The sequence below is a fragment of the Lathyrus oleraceus genome, chromosome 5, assembly GCF_024323335.1.
Source record: "Lathyrus oleraceus cultivar Zhongwan6 chromosome 5, CAAS_Psat_ZW6_1.0, whole genome shotgun sequence".
NCBI lineage: Eukaryota > Viridiplantae > Streptophyta > Magnoliopsida > Fabales > Fabaceae > Lathyrus > Lathyrus oleraceus.
In genome coordinates, this window is record NC_066583.1 from 20,455,999 (window position 1) to 20,481,660 (window position 25,662).

Here is a 25,662-nt window from a genome sequence, read left to right on the forward strand (position 1 = left end):
GAACAAGCTCAGTCCTGGAGATGTTGTGTTAAGATCAAGTAATATAGTGGTGAGAGCCTTTGATGGTTCAAGAAGAGTGGTGCATGGAGAAATAGATCTCCCGATCAAAGTAGGCTCTCAAGTCTTCGATTCTACCTTCTATGTAATGAATATTTGTCCTGCGTACTCTTGTTTGCTTGGGCGCCCCTGGATCCACGGGGCAGGTGCTGTGACCTCCACTCTACATCAGAAGTTGAGATATCCAGTGAAGGGAAAGATCGTAACTGTTTATGGAGAGGAAGAATATATGGTCAGTCATGTGAATACATTTAAGTATGTTGAAGTGGAAAGTGAATATGTTGAGACTCCTTGCCAGACATTTGAAGTAGTTCCTTGGGTCGTTCCCGCTACTGAAGCTCCTCCTGTGGTTAAAAGAGTTCCTGTGGTTACCAGAGTACCTCCTACAATGGCTTCCCTCAAAGATGTTAGAGTTGTGGTTGAAGAAGGTGGTTGCACTATTTGGGGTCAGCTTCCCGACATTCCTTACAAGTCTGACAAGTTTGGTTTGGGTTTCACTGCAGAGTCCCAGAAAGCTGTTCGTCGTGCTCGTGCTGTTCGTATCACCAATCCAGGGAACATGAAAGATCAAATCAATGTTGTGGGTGACTATAATGAAGACTACAATCTGGATAACTGGATTTTTCCTACTGTGGGTGATGGGCTCAACAATTGGAAGACTGAAGACGTTATTCCTATCTCCTTTAGTCAGGAGTAAATACTATTACTGTGTTGTTATTTTTAAGTTTGTAATTAAACTTTTAAGCCTTGTGCCTTACCCGGGGCACAATGGTATGCTTGTTTCGGGATGTCATTTCATTTGCATACTTCATTCAATAAAAATCAATGGACGTTTCGTTTTCGTAAATATTGGGCTCTTTGTTTTTCTTTTATTTTATTTTCATCAGCTATGTGTTCTTACACACACCCACATCACTAAAATGCAGATCCTCATCCACTCTGGATCCTGTTGATAACAGTTCTACTATTGCCAATTATAATTTCGAGAATCCGATCTATCAAGCTGAAGATGGAAAGGATGAAGATTGTGAAGTACCTGTAGAGCTTGCTAGGTTATTACAACAAGAAGAGAAAGTTACACAGCCGCATGAGGAATCAATTGAGGTTGTAAATCTGGGTACTGAAGTAGATAAGAAAGAAGTCAAAATAGGAGCAGGCTTGGAAAACAGTGTCAAAGAAAGATTGAGTCGGATGTTACGTGACTATGTAGAGGTTTTCGCTGGAAAAATCAAGAGATGATATGGAATGATGAATGTCAAGAAGCTTTTGACAAAATCAAGAAGTATCTCCAAGAACCTATAAATCTGATGCCACCAGTTGAAGGAAGACCTCTAATCATGTATTTGACCGTGTTAGAAAATTCAATAGGGTGTGTGTTGGGGCAACATGACGAGTCTGGTCGAAAAGAGCATGCAACATACTACCTTAGCAAAAGGTACCGACTGTGAAACAAGATACTCCCAGCTCGAGAAAGCTTGTTATGCTTTGGCTTAGGCTGCTCGCCGACTAAGACAGTATATGTTGAATCATACCATTTTATTGATTTCTAAGATGGATCTTATCAAATACACATCTGAGAAACCTGCTCTCTCCGGAAGAACAACAAGATGATTGCTGAACTCTGCACGCAGTTCAAAATAAAACACCATAACTCTTCTCCGTACCGGCCAAAGATGAATGGCATCGTGGAGGCTGCTAATAAGAATATTAAGAAGATCATACAAAAGATGACAGTAACATACAAAGACTGGCATGAGATGTTACCCTTTGCTCTTCATGGTTATCGTACTTCAGTGCGCACTTTGACAGGGGCAACTCCTTTCTCTTTGGTCTACGGAATGGAAGCCGTGTTACCAGTGGAAATTCAGATTCCCTCTCTAAGAATCATGAAAGAGGCAGGTTTAGACGAGGATGAATGGATTCAGACTCGACTCGACCAGATAAATTTGATTGATGAGAAGAGGTTGGCAGCTGTTTGTCATGGTCAGATGTACCAGAAACGGATGATCAAAGCTTTCAATAAGAAGGTTAAGCCAAAGGTATATCAGGCTGGTGACTTGGTAATCAAGCGTATCATACTACCACAGGGTGATCCAAGGGGCAAGTGGACTCCTACATATGAAGGACCATTTGTGGTCAAAAGAGTATTCTCAGGAGGTGCCATGATGCTTGCTACTATGGATGGTGAAGACTTTCCACAGCCTGTAAACGCAGACATAGTTAAAAAATACTACGCATAAAAAGAGACCCGCTAGGTTGACTGGCCTAGGCAAAAATAAGGGCATCCCGGCAAACCAAAAGGGTTCGGGCAAAAATTAGGGATATATAAAAAAAATGTACACCCGGCAAGTCGAAAACCTGACAAGGCGGCTTGGGCAAAAAAGGGTATCCCGGTGGATTGAAAACCTGAAAGGGCAATCCAGGCAAAAGTTAGGGATTAAAGCGTATGACTATGTCTCGTTTGGATCACTCATGTAACTTCAACTGATGGTGCTACCTAAATCAAGTTCAAACAGATAAAGATCAATCCAATCGTTTCTGTCTCAACAGCAGAAGATGAGATATTTGAAGATAATGGCAATAGTAGAATTGAAACTCAATAGGATCATTTTTCACATTGCTGTTTTCTTTGTTTTATAAAAAATTCACGACGAATTCCTCTTACTAGGATTTCTGTCTCCTTGTACAAACTTGCCTATGTATAGGTCACTTTGTGATATAAATAAAATTTCATCTTTGAATCCAGATTTACTTTTACTCTATTTACATAAGCGAAAACGTCCATTGGTTGTGTTTGAATGTATGTATGCTTTTGAATACGATTGATGTTTACCATAAATGCATAAAATACAGTAATAGTATTTACTAAGGACGAACGAGGGTATTAGTTCAACGAAGCTTCGCCGGTTCATCCCCAGTAGAGCAAATCTATCTTTATAGATGCTTCGAATTACGTCTCCCCTTGAATTTATGTCCATCTCTTTTATCCTCAGTCGGGATACTCAGGAACTTATTCCTTCAATAGAAGTACGACGAACGAATACGGGAAGTGACAAATACTATACTATCAAACAAGACGGGAACGAGTTCCTCATACTCTTCAGCAACGAATCGGGATTTATTTTCCCTAGCCAACAGTTGTTATACAAAGATATTCGGACGCTTCAGGCCGCATGATTCATACATACATCACTTACATCATACCATAGCATATCCATAAGTGCATAATACATTTACTTAGATGCACCATGCCATGCATGCATACATATTGCATAAACTAACCTTTTCCTTGCAGGATGGTTATATACAGATAAAATACTATCAACAATTCACAACAGGTCAGAAACGATCTATACGAAGATCTAGTGCTGATACTTAATCATTACTCAAGGTGTCCTTGGATAGTAGGCAAACGGTCTATACGAAGATCTATTCCCTAGTCCAGGATATTTTCAGGAGATTTCATCCTGACACTCTTTTGTTCTTGGATATTAGGCAAACGGTCTATACGAAGATCTATTCCCTAGTCCAGGATATTTTCAGAAGATTTAATCCTGACACTCTTTTGTTCTTGGATATTAGGCAAACGGTCTATACGAAGATCTATTCCTTAATCCAGGATATTTCCAGAAGAGATAATCATCACGAAGATTTATTTCTACTAGTCTATTCAACAATTCAAAACAGTTCAGAGACGATCTATACGAAGGTCTAGTGCTGATACTTAATTCAGAAAGAAATCGCCACGAAGATTTGGTTCTGACACTTAAATTAAAAGTATGTTCTTAGATACGATTCAGAGACGGCCTATACGAAGACCTAGTACTGATATCCAGTATCAACATCAAGATATTATCACCTCCTAATATTATGGATGACATCTATAAGCCCATCTCCAGTTCTTCCAAGTGGCATCTTCAAGCCCACTTAAGCATATACAACCAGTCATCAGTGTTACCTTACGCACCGACGAGTGCAAATTTTTGGGCTTTTGTGTTCAATCCCCTAAAACCTTCCAAGTCACGAATGGCACACAGGCCAATCTAACTCCTCAGGTTTCAGAAAATTGAACAGGGGCAGCTGTTGCACCCCAAAATTTGCCCTCTATTTTTAACTCTAACCAATTTTTTTGTTTCACATTCATTTGCATCATCTTCATAGCATAACATTTTTTTCTGTCTTAATATTAGCCGGAATAATTTCTCAGAATTTACAAACCGACTGGTCAAATTAACTTTTTAACTGCGCCTAAAATTAGTCAACGAAAAAATGTCAAGTTTAAGTTTGCAAATGTCGGTAACATTAATCTGCGGTTCACGTGGTTTAATTTGACATGCTAAAAATATTTTTACGACTATTTTTGGTCATATGTTGATCAGTCTGAGCGGTTTAAACGGTCATAATTTTTATTTCAAAATCCGACCAAATGTTGTATTTTTCCGAGTCATTTATTTCGCGCTGATTATTTTGACGTGTTCATTTTATTTTTTCGAGCATTTTGGTGCCCAACTTTTTTTTTTGAGTCTATTTATTTTTATATTGGGTCTAGAATAAATAAATAGGTTAATTAGTTTTTATTTTAATTTTAACTATTTTAATTATTTAACTTTATTCAGTTTTTAATTTAATATTGGGTCTAGAATAAATAAATAGGTTAATTAGTTTTTATTTTAATTTTAACTATTTTAATTATTTAACTTTATTCAGTTTTTAATTTAATATTGGGTCTAGAATAAATAAATAGGTTAATTAGTTTTTATTTTAATTTTAACTATTTTAATTATTTAACTTTATTCAGTTTTTAATTTAATATTGGGTTTCAAAATAAACTTATGCCCATTATCATTAACCTAATTTGTTCCTATATATATTTACTAGCATGACTGATAGAGAGAGGCCAAAAAGACAGGAAAAAAAGAGAAACTGAGAGTGGCTGATCTATACTATCGTACACACAGTTTGGTAATAGTTTATATATGATATATACTTTATCTATTTTGTTGATATATTTGATTATGTTTTCGGATCGGATCGTGTCAATACGCCGTTTTCACGTATACGTGTATGAGGCGTGACATTTGTGTTATCCGATCCAGTTGCGATGATCGCAATTTTGCGCTAGCAACGCCGTTGTTTTTTTTAATTCATTTTTTTTATATATATACATATATTTAGATCTGCACATTTTTTTTCATAACTAACTACCCTGATTTTTCCTAAACCCTGACAATTTCGCCACAAACTCTAAATTTCAAACCTAAAACTTTAACCGTGTTATTTCCTTTAAACCATAAACCTTTTCTTAAACCTTAACAAACCTTATTATTATTTCCTATTTTCACTCTTATTTATGTTATTCATACACTGTAACTGCTTCGCCCTTGTAATATTTTAAGTTTTAACTTGTAATATTTTCAGTTTTACTTTTCGCCATCTTTATTATGTAACTGCACCAAAGCGTTGTAATAATTAGGATTTTATTTTCTGCCATTTATTTTCTGCCATTTTATTTTTCTGCCATTTATTTTTCTGCCATTTAAATTCCTGCCATTGATCCTATATTAACTGCGTGGTTTAGTAATGTAGGGCGTGAAAACCTACAAAATTAATTATTTAATATTTTTCTATAACCTTTATATTTTTTTGTAAATAAATAATAAATACTAACTATTTTAATAACTTTTTTTTATTACTTACTTATAATAATAAATCCTTATATATTTTGTAAATAAAATCTAATTGACCATTTTTCTAATTGAATAATAATAATAAACCTATTAATCTAATAATTTGATATTTTCTATAACCTTTATTTATTTTGTAAATAACAAACTTAATATTTTTCATATAACTCTTTTATTTTATAATTTGTACATTAATGTATTTTAAATTCTTTTATTATTACTAATTTATTTTAAACTCATATTTTTCCAATAACTTCTAAAAAAATCTAACTTGTTTAACCTAAAATAATTTCTTTTAAAATTCTAACATTTTTATTATCACTTTATTATTATTGCTTTATTACCATTGTTTATTTATTATTTTATTATTATTTGCTTTTATCTATTCTATTTTTGCTTCATTACTTTCCTTATTTTAATTTTGTTTTATTTATAATATTAGGAACAAATGTATAGGTTGTAAATTTATTCTTTCTCGCCTGATTATTATGTATCTGTCCCATAGCCATGTAATAGTTTAGGAATTTATTTTTCTTGCTTTTATTTTTGTAAATATTTATTGTGTGGTTAGTAGTTTAGGGAGTGCAAAAAACTAACTGTAAATAATTGAACTTAGAAAATTAAATTCAAGACAAATATCTGAAAAATAACACTCACACACGTAGGTCGATCTTTGATCGCCATCTGTACTTCCTAGGGTATTCCTCTTGGTTGCCTTCTTTAAATGGTCAAGTCCCTCGAAAATAGGGGTATCTTAAGCAAAGTCCCTTCAGACAGAAAAATCATCAAGTCCCTATAAACTTAAAAGATCAAGTCCCTACGAGGTTGCCTACGATATAATGATCTTGTCCCTTCGGTAAATATGATGATAGTCCCTACGAGTTGCTAAAGACACCCCTTATGTTGCCTTCATTGACCATACGATGACCCTACGCCCGTCCCTTAAACACATCCAAGGTAATGACTACCTATTCCTTAATAATAGGGACAGTCTTACCATTGAAAGAATATACGAGAACACGAAAGACTTAATCTAGGGTAGGTATCTCATAGTTACTTGCTCACACTTTTCAAAATTACTTTTACACCTCAAAATTTCTAAACTAGGCTTTGTATACACCCATACGAGGGTCATTACAAAGTACTTAAAGAAATTTTTCTAATCACACACTACACTCTTGCAAACAAACAAAGTGAGCTAAGTAACTAAGAGCCCATGGATAACCATGGATATAAAGGGTGCTAATACCTTCCCTTTGTATAACCTACCCCCCGAACTCAAAATCTTTTTAAGGTCTTTCCTGTTCTTTTATGTCCTTTCCTTTTGGATAAAATAAAAGTCGGTGGCGACTCTTGCTATCCGCAACATTTAACTAAAGTCAGTTCTCCCACCATGTTACACATACAAATAAATTTTTTGTTACCTTTCTTTTTAGAGCATTAGGGTCTTGTGTAAGGCTCTTGCATGACAAAGAATTGTGTCCAAACTTGTCACATTTTGTGCACTTATAAGCTACACCAGGTCTTCTCCTCCTATCACCTTCCTCACCACACTCTCTTATCTTAAACTTACTTGGTATTCTAGGTCCATTTTTATATACAGGAGGTAGTAATTCATCAATTTGGACCTATGGCCACATCTCTTGCCCATTGATAGGACTCACAGAAAATCCATAACAAAGTGCATACTTCTCTCTTGTATAACAATTATCAACAAAATCATCAGGTTTTATTTTCTATAACTCAATGCAACAACATCATGCCTACATGGAATTCCAACTAATTCCCAGAAGTTACAACTACAAGATCTTTTGGCAATGTCAACAATGAATTATTGTGTGTTGAAAGTATGTCTAACCTAGAATTGTTCAGCAATAGACCAAGTTGGCAGCCATTAACCACTAGCAGCACTAATACCTACAGAGAAATTTTGTATTATGTCTTGCATAATATCACCGATTCCCACTGTTTCAGATGTTTGCATTCTCTTGACTACGACCTTGGCCACCCACTTTGAGCTTCCAAATCTATTATTCAAAACCCTAGCACAAACGTAGGTATCCACTAATGTTTTAATAGCATATGTATGCTTGTGGCCCATTATAGAGCATAAGACTAAAAAACCACATTTAGCCTTGCATTCTACCCTTACCCTATAACTCTCATTTTTTACAAATGTAATTTCCTTACCATTTAACACCGACCACTCACGAACTTCCTCCCTAAAGTCAAAGATAATTAAATTTTATACCCTACTTAAATTTGTAGTGCTTATTGAGCTCATATTTCTTAAACCTTTCAAACTTGTTCTTTATCACCAGATTCATCTGGATCTGAAATATCCAATTCATCACTATAATATTCACCATCTTCAGTTTTCTTGTAGGGCCTACCTATTAATCTTGCAACTATCTGCCCTTGATTTATAGGGACAATTACATCAACTCCATCAAATCCATCTACAAGAGCAGTAACTCTATCATCCTCACTATCATTTAACCCTTCAACCACCTCATCATCTAATCCTTCCACATTTGTCACCCCATTAACACACTTAGGATCCTTACTCTCACTTCTATGTCATCAACATTATGTTCCACAAATATATCTCCATCAACATTAGTTGCACAAGCATATGCAGCAAAATCATATGCATTATCATCCTTCGATATCTGAAAGAAATTCTTATCTATTTCCAGAATTTTCGTCCACGACCTATAAGTTCCTTCCTTATAACCCCACCTATTCACCAACTTACGAATGCTTCTTATAGTCCATTTTTATATGTGTTGTCCAGAAACGTGTGTATCAAGATCCAAATGATGTCATTTTGCTTGACCAATATAAATCCACCCCAATGGTGAAAATTCACATTAAAATGTTGCATATCCTGTGAAATGGATTCAAAACAACATTTAAAGTTCAATGTCGTCTTCAACCAACAGAATCTCAGACATTGGAAGAGAAGAAAATTCGAAAAATTTACCCCAAATATTATAAGCTTCAATGTTGTCTTCGTCTTCATCTTCAATCGTCCAGTTTCGTCTTTGTCTTCAACCGTCCAACTTCGTCTTTGTGTTCGTGTTCGTCTTCGTCTTCAGTCAACCTTCATCTTCGCCTTAAACGTAATTTGTCATATTTGAGATTTGTCTAAAACCCTAACATTTACTGTGGATTAAATAATGTAATTATAAAATATGACAAAAATATTAACATATATACCACAATGTCAAATTAAATCCACCTGTATATGTCACACTAAAAAATAGAAGACTCTGAACTGAAATAGTGTCCAAGAAATCTTGATATAACCACGGGAATAAAAAAAATCTTTTACTGTAACGCTTTTGAAAATAATTTTTATCACATTCTTTATTCTTCTTTTACACGTCATTTTTTCTTAAGCTCATAAAAAAATACTATTATTATGATCAATTAACAATAACAGTGTAAAATTCGAACCCAAAATCTTGAGTGAAGTTCAATAATGGAAGAAGAGAGAAGAGAGGTTCGTATGAACGATGAAGAAAATGAAGCAGAGATTGTTAAAGATGAAGACAAACTCGCTTTGCACTTTCTGGATTCACTTCATAACTATCTATCCCTCGCTGATTCTCTCTCTTCCACACTTCGACAGGTAAAATCAATTACACTTTAACCTAATCAATTCAAATTGAATTATCATCATCATTAAATAAAACCCTTTCGATAAATTTCTTGTTTTTCACTCATTTGATTCGGTTATTACTTCAAGGATCATGATTTATATTGGTTTCTTCAAATTTATATGTTTGGTTAATATGAATTATCGAAACCGTTTTCTGATTCATTGTTTATTATGTGTTGGTCATTTCAAAATTGGGGATTTTCATTGTTAACGTTAAGATGAGAGGTTGTGAAACTTTATAGTATATGTAAGGACTTTTTTTTATGAATAGCTCAGAAGATAGAATAAAGTTAACTTTTTTTTATATGAGCATTAAGTTGTTTTCATAAGCTATTCCGGAGAGCTTATAGGAATAAGCTGAAAACAAGTTGCATACAAGCTATTCCAAACAGTCTCACAGGTGCCCCGGCTAGTAGATAAGGCCCTAACTCTGGAGATGACCCTGCAAAGTTTGGAACTTTTTTACAATTCTCGTTTCTTTGATTAGTATGTTTTCTCTTTTTGTAATTGGTTACTATTTTTCGCAGGGATGGCTGGAGTTAGCAAGTGCTAGACATTCTATGGGTGCTTCACGCGTTAATAGTTCTTTATTGGACCTGAAATTCCATCCAGCTGCTACAACATTGAAGATAACCGGAAACGATGGTAAGTTTTGTGTTTTTTAGTGAAGGACGTGGTTGTTTGCAACGGCTTGATCCTACTTGTATCCTCTTGGAATGTGTTGCCTGATGTGCAGGCTGCCATGCTTTCACTTGCTTTTTTATGTAGGTGCACAACCACAATTCACTTTGCAGAAATGGGCATCGTCTGAACCTGAAAGTACTCAATTAGAAGACAAGAATGAGCAGCCACGAGATAGTGATTTGAAATCGTCTGGTACGGTTTTCTTCTCCCTGCATACCAATTAAACGATATGTTTTTTTTTCCCATTGACTGTCGGTGGTGATAGAGTAAACGGGGGAACCGGGGAACCGGGGAACCTATTTACTGAACATGATTCAGAACTTTTCTTTAAACGTTAGCATTCTGTAACTTCAACTTGATATTAGGGTTGATTCTGAAATGAAACATCAACTACATATTAAAACAAACTCTTCATTTTTAATTTGTAATCTTATTCTGCAACTATTGGCTTTTAGTAGTATGTTTTTTGTTTCTCATTTTATTTATAATTGGCTTTGCAAATTACTGAGGCGACCATTATAAAGAACTTTACGGGACTTGCAGATAATGATGAAGTAAGTATTTGAATTTTTTTATCAATTTCTTTTGTTATTTTAGATTCTCTTACACGGTATTAGCATATTAAAACAAAAATTGCAAGTATAATTGGATTGAATTTCTAATATCTTTGATCTCATGGACTTACCGGGTGAATAAATTATAGATTTAGATAATTCGGTCATTGACATAAGCATCTGAACTATTAGATGAATTACTGTTTAAATACTGTTTGTGGTTTTCATAGGTTCAAAAGGAGCGACACAAGTCCTTATCAGTTTTCGGAGTTTTGATTTCCCCAAAGCTTCGGGCCTCCCAGCTGTCATTTGAGAAAGGTGGATAACAAAACTCTAGATCTTAAATCTCATTACTCTGCGTATGCAGTTATAGTCATCTGTTTATATTTTTATGCTTGACAGCAAGAATAACGAATTCTGTGCATTGAAATTCTTTGTAGCACTAGAGACACTCGTTGAAATAGCAAATACGCGATCATCATTATTACACTCTTTTCACCAACTTCATCAAGAGGTGGAAGGTACCAAAGAATGAAAAAGTAGCAACTCTTCAGGTATAGATAGCGTCAACTCTCCTTATTTCATCTGTCTTCTACTCCTGTTTTGGTTGCACATACATAGAATTGTCTCGAAGATTTCTTTCTTTCAACTGCATCTGCATATCCAGACTGTGGTTTTTTATCTGTTTATTGCGCTGTATATTAATTAAGTAACATACACTATAAAATGTCCGAGTGCTTGAGATATTTATATAAAACTATAGTATATCCCACTGCGGAATAAGATACTTTAATTTTGAATTTCAGTTCCTATTCTATAGCAACTAGGTATGTCATTATATAACATAAACTGTAAGTAATCTAAGTAATACATTGGATATAAATAAATCAAAATGTGTATAAAGCTATTCCCCACCACACGAAGTTAATATCTCCAATTTCAAACAATGTGGGGTGCATAAAGGATGACATTGTTTTCCCAAGACCTAATGTTTTAAAGTTTAAAAGGAAAGAAAAAGGAAGATATCAAAAGAAAAGGGTAAGAAAAAGAAGGAAAATGAAAGATGAACTTTTACCTTTGAAAAGGGAAAGTAAATATGATGACTAGCTAAATCTATATATGATTAATTTTCTCAATTTTAGAAACAAATTTATAGTTTTCTCAATTTTTCTTTTCAGATACAAATTTATAGCTAAATCCCCCATTTGCTTCTTTATACTGCTAGACTCTCGATCACCATGAGGCTTTTCTTTTTCTCTTTTTCCTTGTTAAACCCTGGTCTAAACAGAACTTGAATGCAATTCCTGTAATTTGAACAAAAACAGTTTGTCTCTCCCTCCACCTAAGTTGAGAGGAGTAGGGGTGGCAACCGGGCATGCCCACCCCGTTTAGGCCCGCCCCGCAAAAGCCCGCAAAAAAACGGGGCGGGACGGGGCGGTCATAGTTGAGGATGTGGGCCTAAAACTTAGACCCGCCCCGCAAAAAAGTGAGGGCGGGGCGGGGAAAGCCCGCGGGCACTGCACTCTTTAAGCCTAAAAATGCAAAAAATTATGTAAATACACGTGCCCGCAAAAGTCCGTGAAAAAAACGGGGCGGGGCGGAGCGGACACATTTGAGGGTGAGGGCCTAAATCCTTGGCCCGCCCCGCACAAAAACGCAGGCAAAACGGGGGGGCCGAGCCCTTTTTGCCACCCCTAGAGAGGAGACAGAGAGATTTGATTTTAAAAAGATAAGTTATTGATTGGGATATTGTGAAGAACTCACGATGAAAATGAGTATTTTTTAACATTGGTAATTTCTTTCTTACGCAGGCTGCAAGAGTGACATCACATGTGGAGAATCTGATTACAGTATTGGGGACTGAGCATTGCAAGATTTTTGATTCTCAAATTAACCAAATGAAAAGTTCCTCATAACTCTTATTTCATCTTGCACCCGTTGGAGCTTTTGATGAGAATATATTGTAGGTTTGAACAATTTTTTGTAGCACGCCATAACGTCAAAAGGAAACAGTTTGAAATATATTTTCTGTTATCGTTTATTCTCTTTGAGCTGTAGATTCGCTTTTTTCTTTTGTGGGGGTTCAATATATTTGATTCAATAGCACACTCATTCTGATTTTTGCCAAAATGGGTGCAATACAGAAAATTATCCCAAAGAATTTAAATGGGTGCAATGCACTCATTCTGGTGACTAGGGATGCCAGAGCATAATTTTTCGAGTCAACCTACTCAGTAAGACTTGATCAAAAAATTTCCCTCACCTTGAAAACATAGCAAAACCACAATGTGAGCTATCAATCTTTTCTAATTTTATTTCTTTTTTTAGATACAATAAAGCTCTGCAAGTTTGGTCCAGTACACAGTTTGTTTGAGCTATCAAAATAAAATAAAAATAAAAAGATCTTTGCATGTGTTTGTAATTAAACTTAGTATTACATTCACACCATGTCATTTAAATTTATCTCTTATCTCCCTCCCACACACTCGTCCTCACATTGCCCTTCCCCAAAAAAATATAAGAAAAGCTCTCTTTAAAATAATACATTCGTCATACCATACAATATTACTGTCTAGCATTTTTTTTCTAGCTATACACAAAAAATAGACTATCACAAACAATCAAGGAAATGGAAACAACAGAAGAAAAAACCCAGCAAAACATGGACTGTAGGCTAGAATGCACTCCATTTATCAGAGCCTTTTTTTGGAGATTGATTCTCTGAAGAAACCTTAAATGGGCCAGAAGAGCCGAATGGATCAGAGTCGTCAAAAGAGAATGGAGCACTGTAGCCTAAATCCTTGCTGCTACTAATCGAGTCAAACCTTGCATGTCCCTGACCACCACCAAAGCCGAAATCTTTGCTGCTACTCATGGAATCAAACCTTGTGAGCGTCTCAGGATTGTAACCAAAATCTTTGCTGTTACTCATGGAATCAAACCTTGAAAATTTATCGGGATTATAGCCAAAATCCTTGCTGCTACTAATGGAATCAAATCTTGAAAATTTCTCGTGATTATTGCCAAAATTGTTGCCAAAATCCCTGCTGCTGCTAATGGAATCAAATCTCGTAAATCTTTCTGCTTGTGGAGAATTTCCACTTTCATGCATGCTGAAAGAGGAATCGAACCTTGACGTGTCAAAATGATCCCCTGCCTCACTGTACCTTGGAGAGTTTCCAAACTTGGAGAATGGAGTTCCAGGCACTGAATCGTCAAAAGCAAATGGGCTTTTTGCCTGGAAAGCACCATCATTAAATGTAGATCCTGTTCTAACCGGGTTTAAGCCAAAATCACCAGATTTAAAGAAATCTCCCTGCTTCTCTAAGTCGGAGTCCTACAAAACCAAACATAAAAATTCTAGCAGCTTTACTTCAATTACTTTTAAACGTAAGCACCATAATGTGGCAGGTTTATGTGCCTGTAAATCAAACCAACTTGATCTTTGAAATTAGAATACCCTCTTCATGAGGAGTTATACTAAAACCCGTTGAAAAAATAAGAAGGAAAAGAAAATGTTCATTGCGTCTTACATCAATTTCAGTGTAAAAATTTCTAAGATCAATTTCCATACAACAACTCTCTCAATAACTACAACTAATTAGGTTGACACCAAGATTAAGAGAAAATCAATAAATTAAAAGATGAGTATAGCACACAATACCTTGGGGTTAAAACCCCACACCGAATCCACGTCATCATTATTGTCAAATGCACCCCAGGTTGATTCATCAAAACTTCTGTTACCATATTAACGATATTGCAATTACTAAATGCACCGCATTCAAAGCCATGAATTGCAGAAACAGAAAAAAAAAATGAAGAAAAAAAGGATGACAAGACATAAACCAACACCTTCGTAACAGAAAAAAAAAAGAACAAATTACCTGTGTGTTTCTGCATCTGCTTCGGAACTTTTAGCAAAAGGAGAAGTTGAAAATTCGTTTGAAGGACTCTCCACTGTACTCGTTACAAATGGGCTATCACGAGGGCTTCTTGCCAAGTCATCTTCACTATGTGCATAAGAAGATTCCTCCTCAACTGTATAATCACCATTAGTGAAATTTTCTTGCATTCCATTTGCATTCACAGGTGAACCATGAACTGGGTTATCGTCAAAGGAATTTTCTCCGGGAATGAATGAAGGTTTTGGCTCTGAAGATGCATTTTTCTTATCAAAAGTGAGATCATTGGCAAATCCTGGAAGTAGAAAAAGTAATTAATGGAACTAATTATTTCAAGCAAATTATGGTTTACCAAAAAGTTCATACGGCATACCTTCATCTTCAAACTTATCCCAATCTTCGTCCCAAACAGCTGCCCCCTCCGGATTTCCAGGTTGCCAACCTTGTAATTCATTTGATTCACACAGCCACATTAAAATTGGAAAGACAAAAAAGTGTATTCACTTGTTGCAATATGCTGCAGTAAAAAGTTGACTCATCTATGAAATAGCCATTTAGACTGGCCTTATCAGCCTTGCAAGAGAAAGGTCTGAGTTTTTATAGGGGTGCCATTATTTAGAAAGTCTTTTTAAGCCATATCTATTTTCAACTTGGGACTTGGGCTTTTCACCAATACACCCCTCATGCCTAACACTATTGGCTAGGTATGTAGATAATAAGGTAGGTGGTCCATGTTGGTAGGCTCTGATATCATCCTAGATCTTGTATTTTGGGAGACTAGGGGTCTGTTTGAATGAGTTTTATTTTATAAATCAATTTAAAAAAATTGTTATGAAGAAAAAAATAAAATAAAACATGTTTGGTAATCTTATTTTTGAAAATTGTTTTAAGAGATGAAAAAATGGAAGAAAAAAAAACTTTGAAGGAAACACATTTGCATTTATAAAGTTGCACAACAGTATACAAATTTGTCATTAATGAAAATCGTACCAATTTTCTTTGTTTTTTTCTCTTCCCAAATTTCATAAGTAAAAACCAAAACATTTAAAATCCATTTTAATTTTTTTATTTTCAAAACTTATAAATAGAAGATAGTTTTTTCTTTGTTTTTTTCTCTTCCCAATTTTCATATGTAAAAACCAAAACATTTAAAATCCATTTTAATTTTTTAATTTTCAAAACTTATAAATAGAAGATAGTTTTTAAAAACAGCTTTGTACAAAAGAAATTTTATTATTTTCAAATTTTAAAAACTAAAAAACCGTTTTCCAAAACTAAATCAAACAAGCCTTAGGTCACTAGGGTTTTTCACAATAGTATCTATAACAAAATTATAAGAGGATACCACACATGGGAATCAAAACAAAGAATCGCATATAGCAAAAGAAAATAAGTCAAAATAAATACAAATTTTTGAGGTGATTCTTTAAGGACCAACAGAGCAAAAAGTATACAGAAAGAAGTTGTGTCAAGGCAAATCAGATTAAAATTACCATCAGGAAGCTGAACCATAGCAATTGACTTCAAATCTATCTCATGTTTCTTGCACCGTTCAGCAAGAGCCCTAAATAACTGCTCAAGATCTGATTGTATGCGATCAGCACGAACCTATGGAATTAACTGAAAATCAGTAACAGAGTAATATGCAGGTTTGCACAGAAATCCTAGTCTTAAGTCAAGAATATAAGTTGACCTGAAGAATGCCATCTGCACTCCCTCCTTGTTCCATTTTGACGATGGCTTGCTGCAACTCTGTTTTCCTTTCCTAAATATGTATCAAATAAGGGTTAAATGATGCACTGAAATATATGCTCCTAACCTTAACTATTACAATGAGTTACTTGTTGCAAAGAAAGAAGGAAATGTGGAGAGTAATAAATGACTAGTTACTAACATCAGAATAAATTCCAAACAGCCAGAGACATGTACTCTTATAGAATTCGTCAAAACCAGATTCCACCATAAGGATTTGGGTATCTAAACAGTATACATAAGGATTTCGGCACCTAATTCAAAGGGCTATGCAGCTCTAAGCACGCACTTATGTTTATTAGTCGGAATTTCCTTACATAGACCAAATGCACCATGTCTTTGTTGGGGTGAACCTAGTAGTTTCATGGTAAAGAAACAAGCAAAATGTAGGAGTGAAGTCGAGTGTCGAGTTCAATTATTGTGCTACGGTGGCTACAACCACAGAGATTATATGGATTAGACAATTACTGTGTGAAACGAGGTTTGCCAAAAGCTCCAAAATAAGTTTGTGGTACAATATATCAATCTGCTGTGCATATTGCCTTTTAACCTAGCGTTTCATTAAAATATAAAGCATATTAAATTCATTTTTCATTTTGTTGGGGAAAGGATTCAACAGAACTTTCTGAACAATTTTGTATGCTCAAACAAGCAAGTTGTTGTAATAAGGAGCACAAAGAATCGGAAGAAGAAATACAGACACGGGATTTAAAGTTGTTCAGCCACACAAATTTGACCCTTGCCACCCCCATCCTTAATAAGACAAACTTCACCACAAAGTCGGACGTGGCTGTACATTGTGTATGCTTCAGGCCCCAATGACTCTAACATCGAGGGGTGTTTTAGCTATAAAACTATTCATGACTTTTCACCTGACAACTAAAACTTTTTGAAAAGTTGGTCCTTCACAACAGCAGTAACAATGCAAACATATAGCATACAAAATATTCTCAACTCTAACAAAAAGCCTATCTATCAACAAATAATATAGTATGTCTAATTTTAACTACCTGTATATCACGAAGTTTAGCTTCTTCTATAGTCAATTTGGATGCTATTTCTGCAACTTGTTTGTATTTCTCTTCATATTTCTTGCCCAATGATTCTGCCTGTAGCATGCCACCAAATTAGGGCTAATTCTTTTAAAATCTTAAACATACATAACATATTCAGAAAAATAAATATACTTCACGCTTATCTGCAGATGCCCTTTCTGTAATCTCATTTAGGCGGTTATCGCATCTGCTTTTATACAGGACCTGAAATAAATACAAATAACCATAAGAGAGGGGTGGAAAAGTGAGTGAGTGCACCACCTAACGTAATTTATCACTAGCCAAATGTTCAAGACTTCAAGCACATAAGATCCATTTTTCTTTAATCAGATTCACTATATATAAACACCTATCTTTCTCGTTTAAAAAGGGTCTAAAAAGATAATAAATCCTTTTATGCTTTTACTCCATGAACTCCTCAACTTTATTTTTTGGGGGATATAAACTCCTTAACTTTACCCACTTAAATCCTCACTCTTTTTCACTGACTGCACGATTCCAGTTGGATTTTTGATGAGGGAAAAAACTTCCCTTCTGCAAAATATTAAGCCTTCCTAAGCAGAAGTCAATTCCCAGGGATCAAACTGAAGCCTAACTATATAACCATAATCCTACCATCAAGTCATCATAGGATGATTTGTGAATCCATTTATGTCAGTTATCATCTGAACAAGGTAAATTGAATTCATAGACAGTCACGAGTCAACAAAAATGGGTCATCTGCAATCGAAAAATATATAGAATGCAACTAATCGCAATTATTGACCCATTTCACATTATTTGTCATAGTAAACCCGCCCTTCGTGTCAAACTATACAGTTCTGGTACACTAAAATAAAATATTTGCATCGGCTTATCTTATGCTTATAAGATAGAATACTCAAGAAAGCTATTTAACTCAGAACTTTTATTGTGTAAAAATTAAGCAAACGGAAACACGTGTTAATTCTTCCATATAGCAACAGGTCAAAGGTTATAATAAACTTATTTTTAAACTAACTGGACTCCGTTAATGTGAACACAAGTTTACTTTCAGGCCAGCTACCAGCTGCATGGCCTAGTATGCCTTGATATAGTTCACCTCAACCATATTAAATCTGTGCATGCAGCATCAGTACAAGATCAGAATAAAATAGAAACAACATATGAATTACTCACCAATTCCTGCATTTTGTTGCGGTACAACTCAATCTTCTCTTTTGAATCCAATATCACATTCTGCATTTCTTCAGGCTACAAAATTAAAGAGAACTTTCTTTATAATGTCTCAATGAGCAAGTAGTAGCTTGTTTTGTAACAGTGCGTTTTACAGTTTTGCATGTTATAGTGTTACTGCTTGATTTAGCTTCTTACCAAGATCAAGTGTCTTGGAAAGTGAGATTAAACTTTTAAATCATTTAGTTATTTATTATTTATCTCACCTACAGTAATTGGAGTCAGTGTCAAGAAAGGCAATAGACAAGTTGATATTTGGTTAAAACAAATCCTCCTTAACATCAACACAAAAAACAAATATCAACGAAATACAAAAAAAAAATGCCCATTGAATTGGAACCTTTACTTTCCCAAATTGAATCGCATATGGACAAAAGTCACAAGGCAAAGCAAATACCTTTTTCTCTGCAGTCTCGATATTTTGCTTACTATTATCTGTGTCATTCAAATAGGAATCATCCAACACAGATGTTTTCTGATCAGGCAGCACAGTGCCATCAGCCCGAGCAGGCGTTCCTTGCACAGGTGGCCTCAAACCAGCTGCTGGTGCCACTGGCCGAGTACCTGGCATTCCTTGTTGCTGCTGAAAACCTTGTGACAGTGAAAAGTGAAAAATTAGTGAAGAAATATTCAACAAGAGAGAAAAATTGAGCTAGTATAAATTTGTGAAAATACCTGGGCCTACACCCCATGCTGCATTTCCATGAGGGATTTTTGGATGCCCCGTCATAGACATCAATGTTTCGTCAAATATAACATTACTTGGAAGAGACTGCGGAAGAGGACGACCTTCCCTATACCGCTCCATCAAATAAAGAGCAAAGCAAAACTCCTTCAAAGAGAGCATGCTATCACTATCCTGATCAGATAAGTCCCACACCTTCTTTAATACATCTGCAGAGAGTGCACAAAGATATTATTAAGTGTGCACTAACAAAAAAAAACAAAAAGCAATCCCAAGACCTGTCCTCGAAAATGTCCAAAATAATGAATAGAGCTTAAAGAAGAAAAAGAGTCTCGAGTAAATAATAAATATATAAAAACAGCAAAGAAACATGTCCACTAGCGTTTTCTACTTAGTGTAACACATTTCTCTTAGCAGCTTTTAACTTCTACTAGCCTGACTGCATGGCATTGGAAGCTTCATCAGCCATCAGCAAAAACACAATTGCAGCCATGATGTTCGGCATTGAAATTGTGGAACAACATGAACTGGCTGACAAATAACCTATAACTTTATAATGAAATATGAACAAGAGAATTTTGGAACTGGTTGGATTTTTTTGGTTCATATTCAAATTAATTTTTAAATGGGGAGTTGATTTCAAGTCTAATAACTGTCATCTAATATAAACCCGTGCAAGCTTTTAGTATTAGTGTTGCATTCCTTTAGAAAATAATCAATTATAAGATCAAGTAGAATACAAATGAGAGTTTGGGAATTAATTGAGTTTCTGTGGTTCATAACATGTGAGCCACAGAAACTCACAACCCACTAGATTTCAAAATGTGAAGGTGATCTCTTTCTAATAACCAACATCTACTATACAATCTTCTCATTTTTAAACTATCAATATTACTTGGTTATTTTCTTCTAAAAATAATCTATTCATTATAGTGATACTCATATAACTGAAGGGGAGTTTGGAGGACATGAAATCAGCTTCTAGCAAATGCAAGGTAAGGCTACCAACATCAGAGACACAATGATCTATTCAACACTTCCTTGGTCCAGTCACAGCGGGTGTTTCTAGTATCCTGTCATTTGGAATTTGTTGGGTTTTCTTGGTTCATAACCAACCACATTTATAAATGTGGAGTTTATACTTTATATTAGGCCAGATGACTATAACCTACCATATTGCCAAGCTCAAACTATAAGTATTTGCCGTACTTCACTTTAAAATCTATTACATTGTGAACCAAGTCATTCATAGCAAGTGTTATTTAGCCTCTAATAAATATAGGAGAACTTTGAATTCTTCTGTTATACTTTCTGATAAATCTTTTTTAGCTCCTAATTCATCCTCAAATTCAATCCTCTTTATTTGTAAACCGGTATGGCAGCAGATGTTGTAGATCTGCACACAGCTCTTTTTCCATTTATCAGTGTTATCTGCAGGTACAATTCATAAACCTCATCCCAATTTTGCATCCCAATGTGACTTACTATGGAGGAACCTTTGGAGATCTTAGATGACAACAACTGTCTCCTTTCAAATTCATGAAATTTCTTAATGTAATCTTTATAGATTTTGGCTGGAAAAAGGAGAGTATTTTTTAGCAATGTGTAATTACTACAATTCTCCACTATGGTTGGTAAGAAACACTCATATATTTAAGAAGGTATATTTGCCCTTTGTGTTTATGTCCGCTCACTGGTGCTTCCCCGTCTTTCAAATAACAGCTTCCTCTTCAATACACAAAAAATAACAATAAAAACAAAACAAAAAAAAACATAGATAGGGGGCTGAACGGCTCTTTCATATTAATGGCTGTAGCTCAGTGTTTTCTGTGTTTCTAGAGGTTACTGGTTTTCTTAGTAGGTTTGTTGAAGGAGGATTACTTATCCTCCCTCGTTTTCATTTATTCCTTTAGTAAGATTGTTCTATCCAAATACCTTTAAATTAAAAATAAAGAATAACTCCTTAAAGAAGTATTTGGAGTAATTTATATACTATTTAGGTGATGGTGAAAATTTGCATTTTCTGTATAAGGAACTAAGAGTAATAACAGTGAGTTGTTTCATCAATGTTTCACTTCAAATTGGTCGCTAAGTCTCTTTTGCATTTCACCTAGAGTGCTGAGGGATATATTGCCTCCAAGGATACCTTTATCCATGCTACCTTTTGCTCATGTATCTCCATGTATACATTAAACAAACAAAAAATCATCAAATGATAGCGTATAACAACAAAAACAGAAAGCATTTTCTCACCAAGTTGAGTGTACTACATAGATCAAACACTACCACTTTGTTTTGTTAAAATCCAAGTTTTATGTATAAACCTTGTTTGAAGCGGGATTTAGTAGTGTTCCTTGGTCTTCGCATATCTTTATTTATTGGGATGTCCTCGATTCTATCAACTCTTCTATCTAGATCACCTATCTTTCTTCTACTCAAATGACTAAATCGTTACAGGTGAAATTTTGTCCACTTTGCCTCGATAGGTGGTACTCATTACTTTTTCTACAATAGAATCACTCTTGACCCTCTCTTTGCTTACATGTTTTCTTCTATATCTATAGGGATATCCGGAATGTCATCTACTCTTCTTTCTAGGGTTCTATTGATCTTCTCCTCACATGGCTAAATCATCTCTGGCAAGCCTTTGTCCACTTTTCTTCAATAGGTGCTAGTCATACTTTTTCTATAATAAATCATTCTTCATCTTTTGTTTTCTTACATGCCCCCTCATCATTTTCTTGTGTCTATAATGCTTAGCTTAAGCTCTTATTTGAAATCCATCACCCAACATACAATACCACTATAGTTCAATAAAACTTTCATGTGAGCTTGAGAGGCACCGTTTGATCATAAATAACACTTGAAGTTGAAGTATTTCTCCGTTTTATATACCCAGTTCGAAACCAATGAATTATGCATGCCTATACTCTCTTACACCTTGTAAGATTGACAAATATACCCAAATTAAGTCATGTGACTTGTTATATATGATATGATCTTCAATTTTCAATCAATTTTACTAATATTTATGGTCAACCTCAACCATGTGAATCTGATGCTTCTTTCCAAATGAGAGTTAATAAATTGCTTCAAAACAAATTTTTCAAAGAAAGAAGTATCAGACTCCAAAAATTGACATTCAACAATTTGTATAAATTTACCAGAAACAATTAAATTTTCAGAATCAGTGTACAGGAGCCAGTTTTGTCAGTAAGCAAAAGAATATGAGCAGAAAAATATTGAGTTCAAGAAGCTAACACCTAAAACCTTCAGCTGATTACTTCTGTTAGCTATTTTCAACACTCCATGGACTAGTTAACACATCAGCATACCAAAATGCATGAAGAGTAGACTTTATCAAACATTTGTTAGTTGGAATGAAAAAAGTTTTACCTATCGGTAATCTCCAACTTAAAAATAGACTGCGTGCCTGCTCCCCAGTGATTTTCCCATCCCTGTCGGTGTCAACTTCCATAAACACCTTTGCATACTTTTGCACATCAGAAGGTTTCATTTTTGGCCATGGAGGTTGTGAATTATCAGAAGTAGTATTTCCAAGTCCAACTGATCTCCCAGATGTTGTAAGTGGAGAAGAAGCTGATGGTGAAATTTGCTGGGCTGTGTTTGGTAAAGACTGTGTCCGCGGAATCTGATTATTTGTAAGTGCCATTGAGAACGCACTCTGCAATGAATCAAGTGAACTTTGCCTACTTGCAGGGTTGGCACTACTGGAAACTGGAACAATGGACGATGAGGCAGGTGCACTGCTAACAGGATAATTCTGTCGAATAGGATCTTGTTTCGGTGTAGATGTGGCAGAAGAGAAAAAGTCGCTGTCCAAAGCTGATTTGGAAGGGTACCCATTTCCAGAAACAGCCAATGCTTTAGTGGTAATAGCTGTTGGCTGGGACATTGGTGAGACCGGAGACGGTGATGTTTGTGTTGGTAAGGCAACTGATTGAGTAATTCCTGCAGGCCTAGAAGGAGGCGTGGCAGTCCTTCCACCATTCCAATCATTTGAGATGCTAGCATTTGAGACATTGGTACCTGCAAAACCCTGTTGCGGACGAGGGGCTGTACCAGTGGGCATCGATTGAGGTGGACGAGGAGTGTTACCAGGCGGCATGAATTGTTGTGGACCAGGAGCACTACCGGCAGGCATAAATTGTTGTGGACCAGAGGCACTACCGGAAGGCATAAATTGTTGTGGACCAGGGGCACTACCAGCAGGCATGGATTGAGTTGGTCTCATGGTTGGATTCTGCTGGGAAGGAAGATATTGTTGATTTGCAACAGAACCTGGCAATCCCTGTGATTGAGGTGGTCTTGTGTTAGGACTCTGCTGGGAAGGGAGATATTGTGGGCTTGTAACAAAACCTGAAAAACCCTGTGATTGAGGTGGTCTCATGGTAGGACTCTGCTGTGAAGGTAAATACTGCTGGTTTACAACAGAACCTGCTAACCCCTGTGATTGAGGTGGTCTTGTATTCGTGTTCTGCTGAGAAGGTAGATATTGCTGGTTTGCATTTGCAACAGAACCCGCTAATCCCTGTGATTGAGGTGGTCTTGTATTAGTGTTCTGCTGGGAAGGTAGATATTGCTGGTTTGCATTTGCAACAGAACCTGCTAATCCCTGTGATTGAGGTGGTCTCATATTAGCATTCTGTTGGGAAGGAAGATATTGTGGGTTCACAGCAGAACCTGTTAACCCCTGTCCTCTATAGGCAAGATTTTGAGTAGACGTGGGTGCGGCATTCACACCCATCTGCCCAACAGACGAGGCAGCTGGATTCTGACGCTGTGGAGGTAAAGCAGCAAGATTGATCTGCGGTGGAGGGATTTTAGCAGCAGCAGGACCAAATAACGCCGCCTTCACAATATCAGGAGTTAATTCTCGCTTACTCTGAGCAACAGTTACTAATCTCAAAGCATTATAAAAATCATTCCGCCCAAGGAAACCAGTTTTGGACTGATCAGCATGCATCCACACCTGTAGTTCATACCAAGAACAATAAGCATTACACTAGATCAAGTTACAATCCCCAATCAGAAGAACCACCAATTAGACATGGCTAAAAGAAACAACTACAAAAACCTAAAACAAACTTTCTAAGCAAAGAATCCATTATGAAAATCCTACACCTAAAAAACTCAAAGAGAACAACAACAACACAGAGAATTATCAATTTTAGTAAAGTGACTTTGATTCATTTGGTTTAGATTGAAATCATAGAAGAGAATAAAACCAAACCTGAGCGAGAACGTGTTTAGGCAAGTTGGATCCCTGAAAGAAACCCACGGCCTCAGCTCCACTGATTCTTCCATCTCCGTCCAAATCTGCTCTCCTAAAAAACGCTTCGAACTGATCCATGTTCGGTGCTGCCATTTTTGTTGCTAGATCGTGCGCCACAGAACCAAGTCAATTAGGGATTTGGTTCGTGGAAGAAGAAGAAGAAGAAGAAAAGAGGGAAATGGAATTAAAGAATGATAATTGTTGAATCAAAGGGATTCTAGTTCTCAATTGGGGGATTTGAAAAAGTGAGGATGATTTAAGGTTTTGATATTTTCCGGCGAGTTTGGGTTCTGATATTCCAACAACCGCAACACAGGCTGTGCCTCAACGGAGCAACTTCTTCTGACGATGATTTCATTACATTGCATCTACCTATCGTATCATAAACCATAAAGTAGTAACAATCATAAAGTATAAAATTGAAATTACTAATACTAATCATAATCATTTTGTCAAAATAATAACACTATTATATTACATAAATAATAATAATAATAATAATAATAATAATAATAATAATAATAATAATAATAATAATAATAATAATAATAATAATAATAATAATAATAATAATATATAATAATAATAATAATAATAATAATAATAATAATAAAAGTTTAATTAAAGTTTTGGTCCCCTATTTTATCTATTCACAAAATTGATTTTTTATTTTAAATTTCAAACAATTTTATCTTCTATTTTAAATTTAAATAGTTTTGATCTAAATTTCATATTTTTACACTTAAAATTTATGATGTTTTCATTTTTAAATAAAAGTTACTTGTGAAACATGATAAATTATCGTATATAAATATATTATTGAACTTTATATATAAAAATATAAATTAAAAAACAAACATCTATCAATTTTCTACGAAAAAACGTGAGAAAAACTAAAATTGTTTGAATCTAAAGTAGGAAGATCAAAATTATTTGAATTTAAAATAAGGACATTAATTTCGTGAATTAAACAAAATTGGGGTACCAAAATTAAATTTAGCCTAAGAAGAAGAAGAATTTTATCAAAATAATAAGAGTATTATATTACATAAATAAATACATAATACTAATAATAAGGTTTTGGGTCGATCAAACTAATCTCAAATGG

At 35.2% G+C, this 25,662-nt stretch overlaps 2 protein-coding genes across 3 annotated transcripts; one reads left to right on the forward strand and one right to left on the reverse strand.

The window, feature by feature from the left end:
• Positions 1 to 9,081: 9,081 nt before the first annotated feature.
• On the forward strand, positions 9,082 to 12,687 carry LOC127087689 (uncharacterized). Its single transcript, XM_051028626.1, has 7 exons — positions 9,082 to 9,378; positions 9,936 to 10,053; positions 10,177 to 10,289; positions 10,602 to 10,646; positions 10,877 to 10,964; positions 11,087 to 11,200; positions 12,458 to 12,687. The coding sequence occupies exons 1-6, from the start codon at positions 9,229 to 9,231 to the stop codon at positions 11,179 to 11,181; spliced, it is 609 nt and encodes a 202-aa protein (XP_050884583.1). The 5' UTR covers positions 9,082 to 9,228; the 3' UTR covers positions 11,182 to 11,200; positions 12,458 to 12,687.
• Positions 12,688 to 13,037: 350 nt separating this feature from the next.
• Positions 13,038 to 24,954, reverse strand: LOC127087688 (actin cytoskeleton-regulatory complex protein pan1). Of its 2 annotated transcripts, XM_051028625.1 has the most exons (14): positions 24,513 to 24,954; positions 23,852 to 24,251; positions 22,655 to 23,767; positions 19,249 to 19,467; positions 18,971 to 19,164; positions 18,517 to 18,591; positions 17,491 to 17,562; positions 17,314 to 17,412; positions 16,245 to 16,316; positions 16,045 to 16,159; positions 14,925 to 14,993; positions 14,534 to 14,846; positions 14,311 to 14,386; positions 13,038 to 13,983 (listed from the first exon to the last, which is right to left on the reverse strand). In XM_051028625.1, exons 1-14 carry the CDS (start codon positions 24,645 to 24,647, stop codon positions 13,321 to 13,323), a joined length of 3,615 nt encoding a protein of 1,204 aa, XP_050884582.1. In that variant the 5' UTR covers positions 24,648 to 24,954; the 3' UTR covers positions 13,038 to 13,320. The 2 variants fall into 2 exon arrangements, with proteins under 2 accessions (XP_050884582.1, XP_050884581.1); XM_051028624.1 differs by having other exon boundaries at positions 22,655 to 24,251.
• Between the last annotated feature and the right edge of the window lie 708 nt (positions 24,955 to 25,662).

Coding starts and splice junctions, on each gene's coding strand:
- LOC127087688 (XM_051028624.1), bottom strand. CDS start 24,647: ATGGCAGCACCGAACATGGATCAGTTCGAAGCGTTTTTTAGGAGAGCA. Junction 17,563..18,516: donor GCAACAAAATGCAGGAATTG/GTGAGTAATTCA, acceptor TATTTATTTCAG/GTCCTGTATAAAAGCAGATG. Junction 13,984..14,310: donor TGTGGGGTTTTAACCCCAAG/GTATTGTGTGCT, acceptor TTGGTTTTGTAG/GACTCCGACTTAGAGAAGCA.
- LOC127087689 (XM_051028626.1), top strand. CDS start 9,229: ATGGAAGAAGAGAGAAGAGAGGTTCGTATGAACGATGAAGAAAATGAA. Junction 9,379..9,935: donor TCTCTTCCACACTTCGACAG/GTAAAATCAATT, acceptor TATTTTTCGCAG/GGATGGCTGGAGTTAGCAAG. Junction 10,054..10,176: donor GAAGATAACCGGAAACGATG/GTAAGTTTTGTG, acceptor TTTTTTATGTAG/GTGCACAACCACAATTCACT.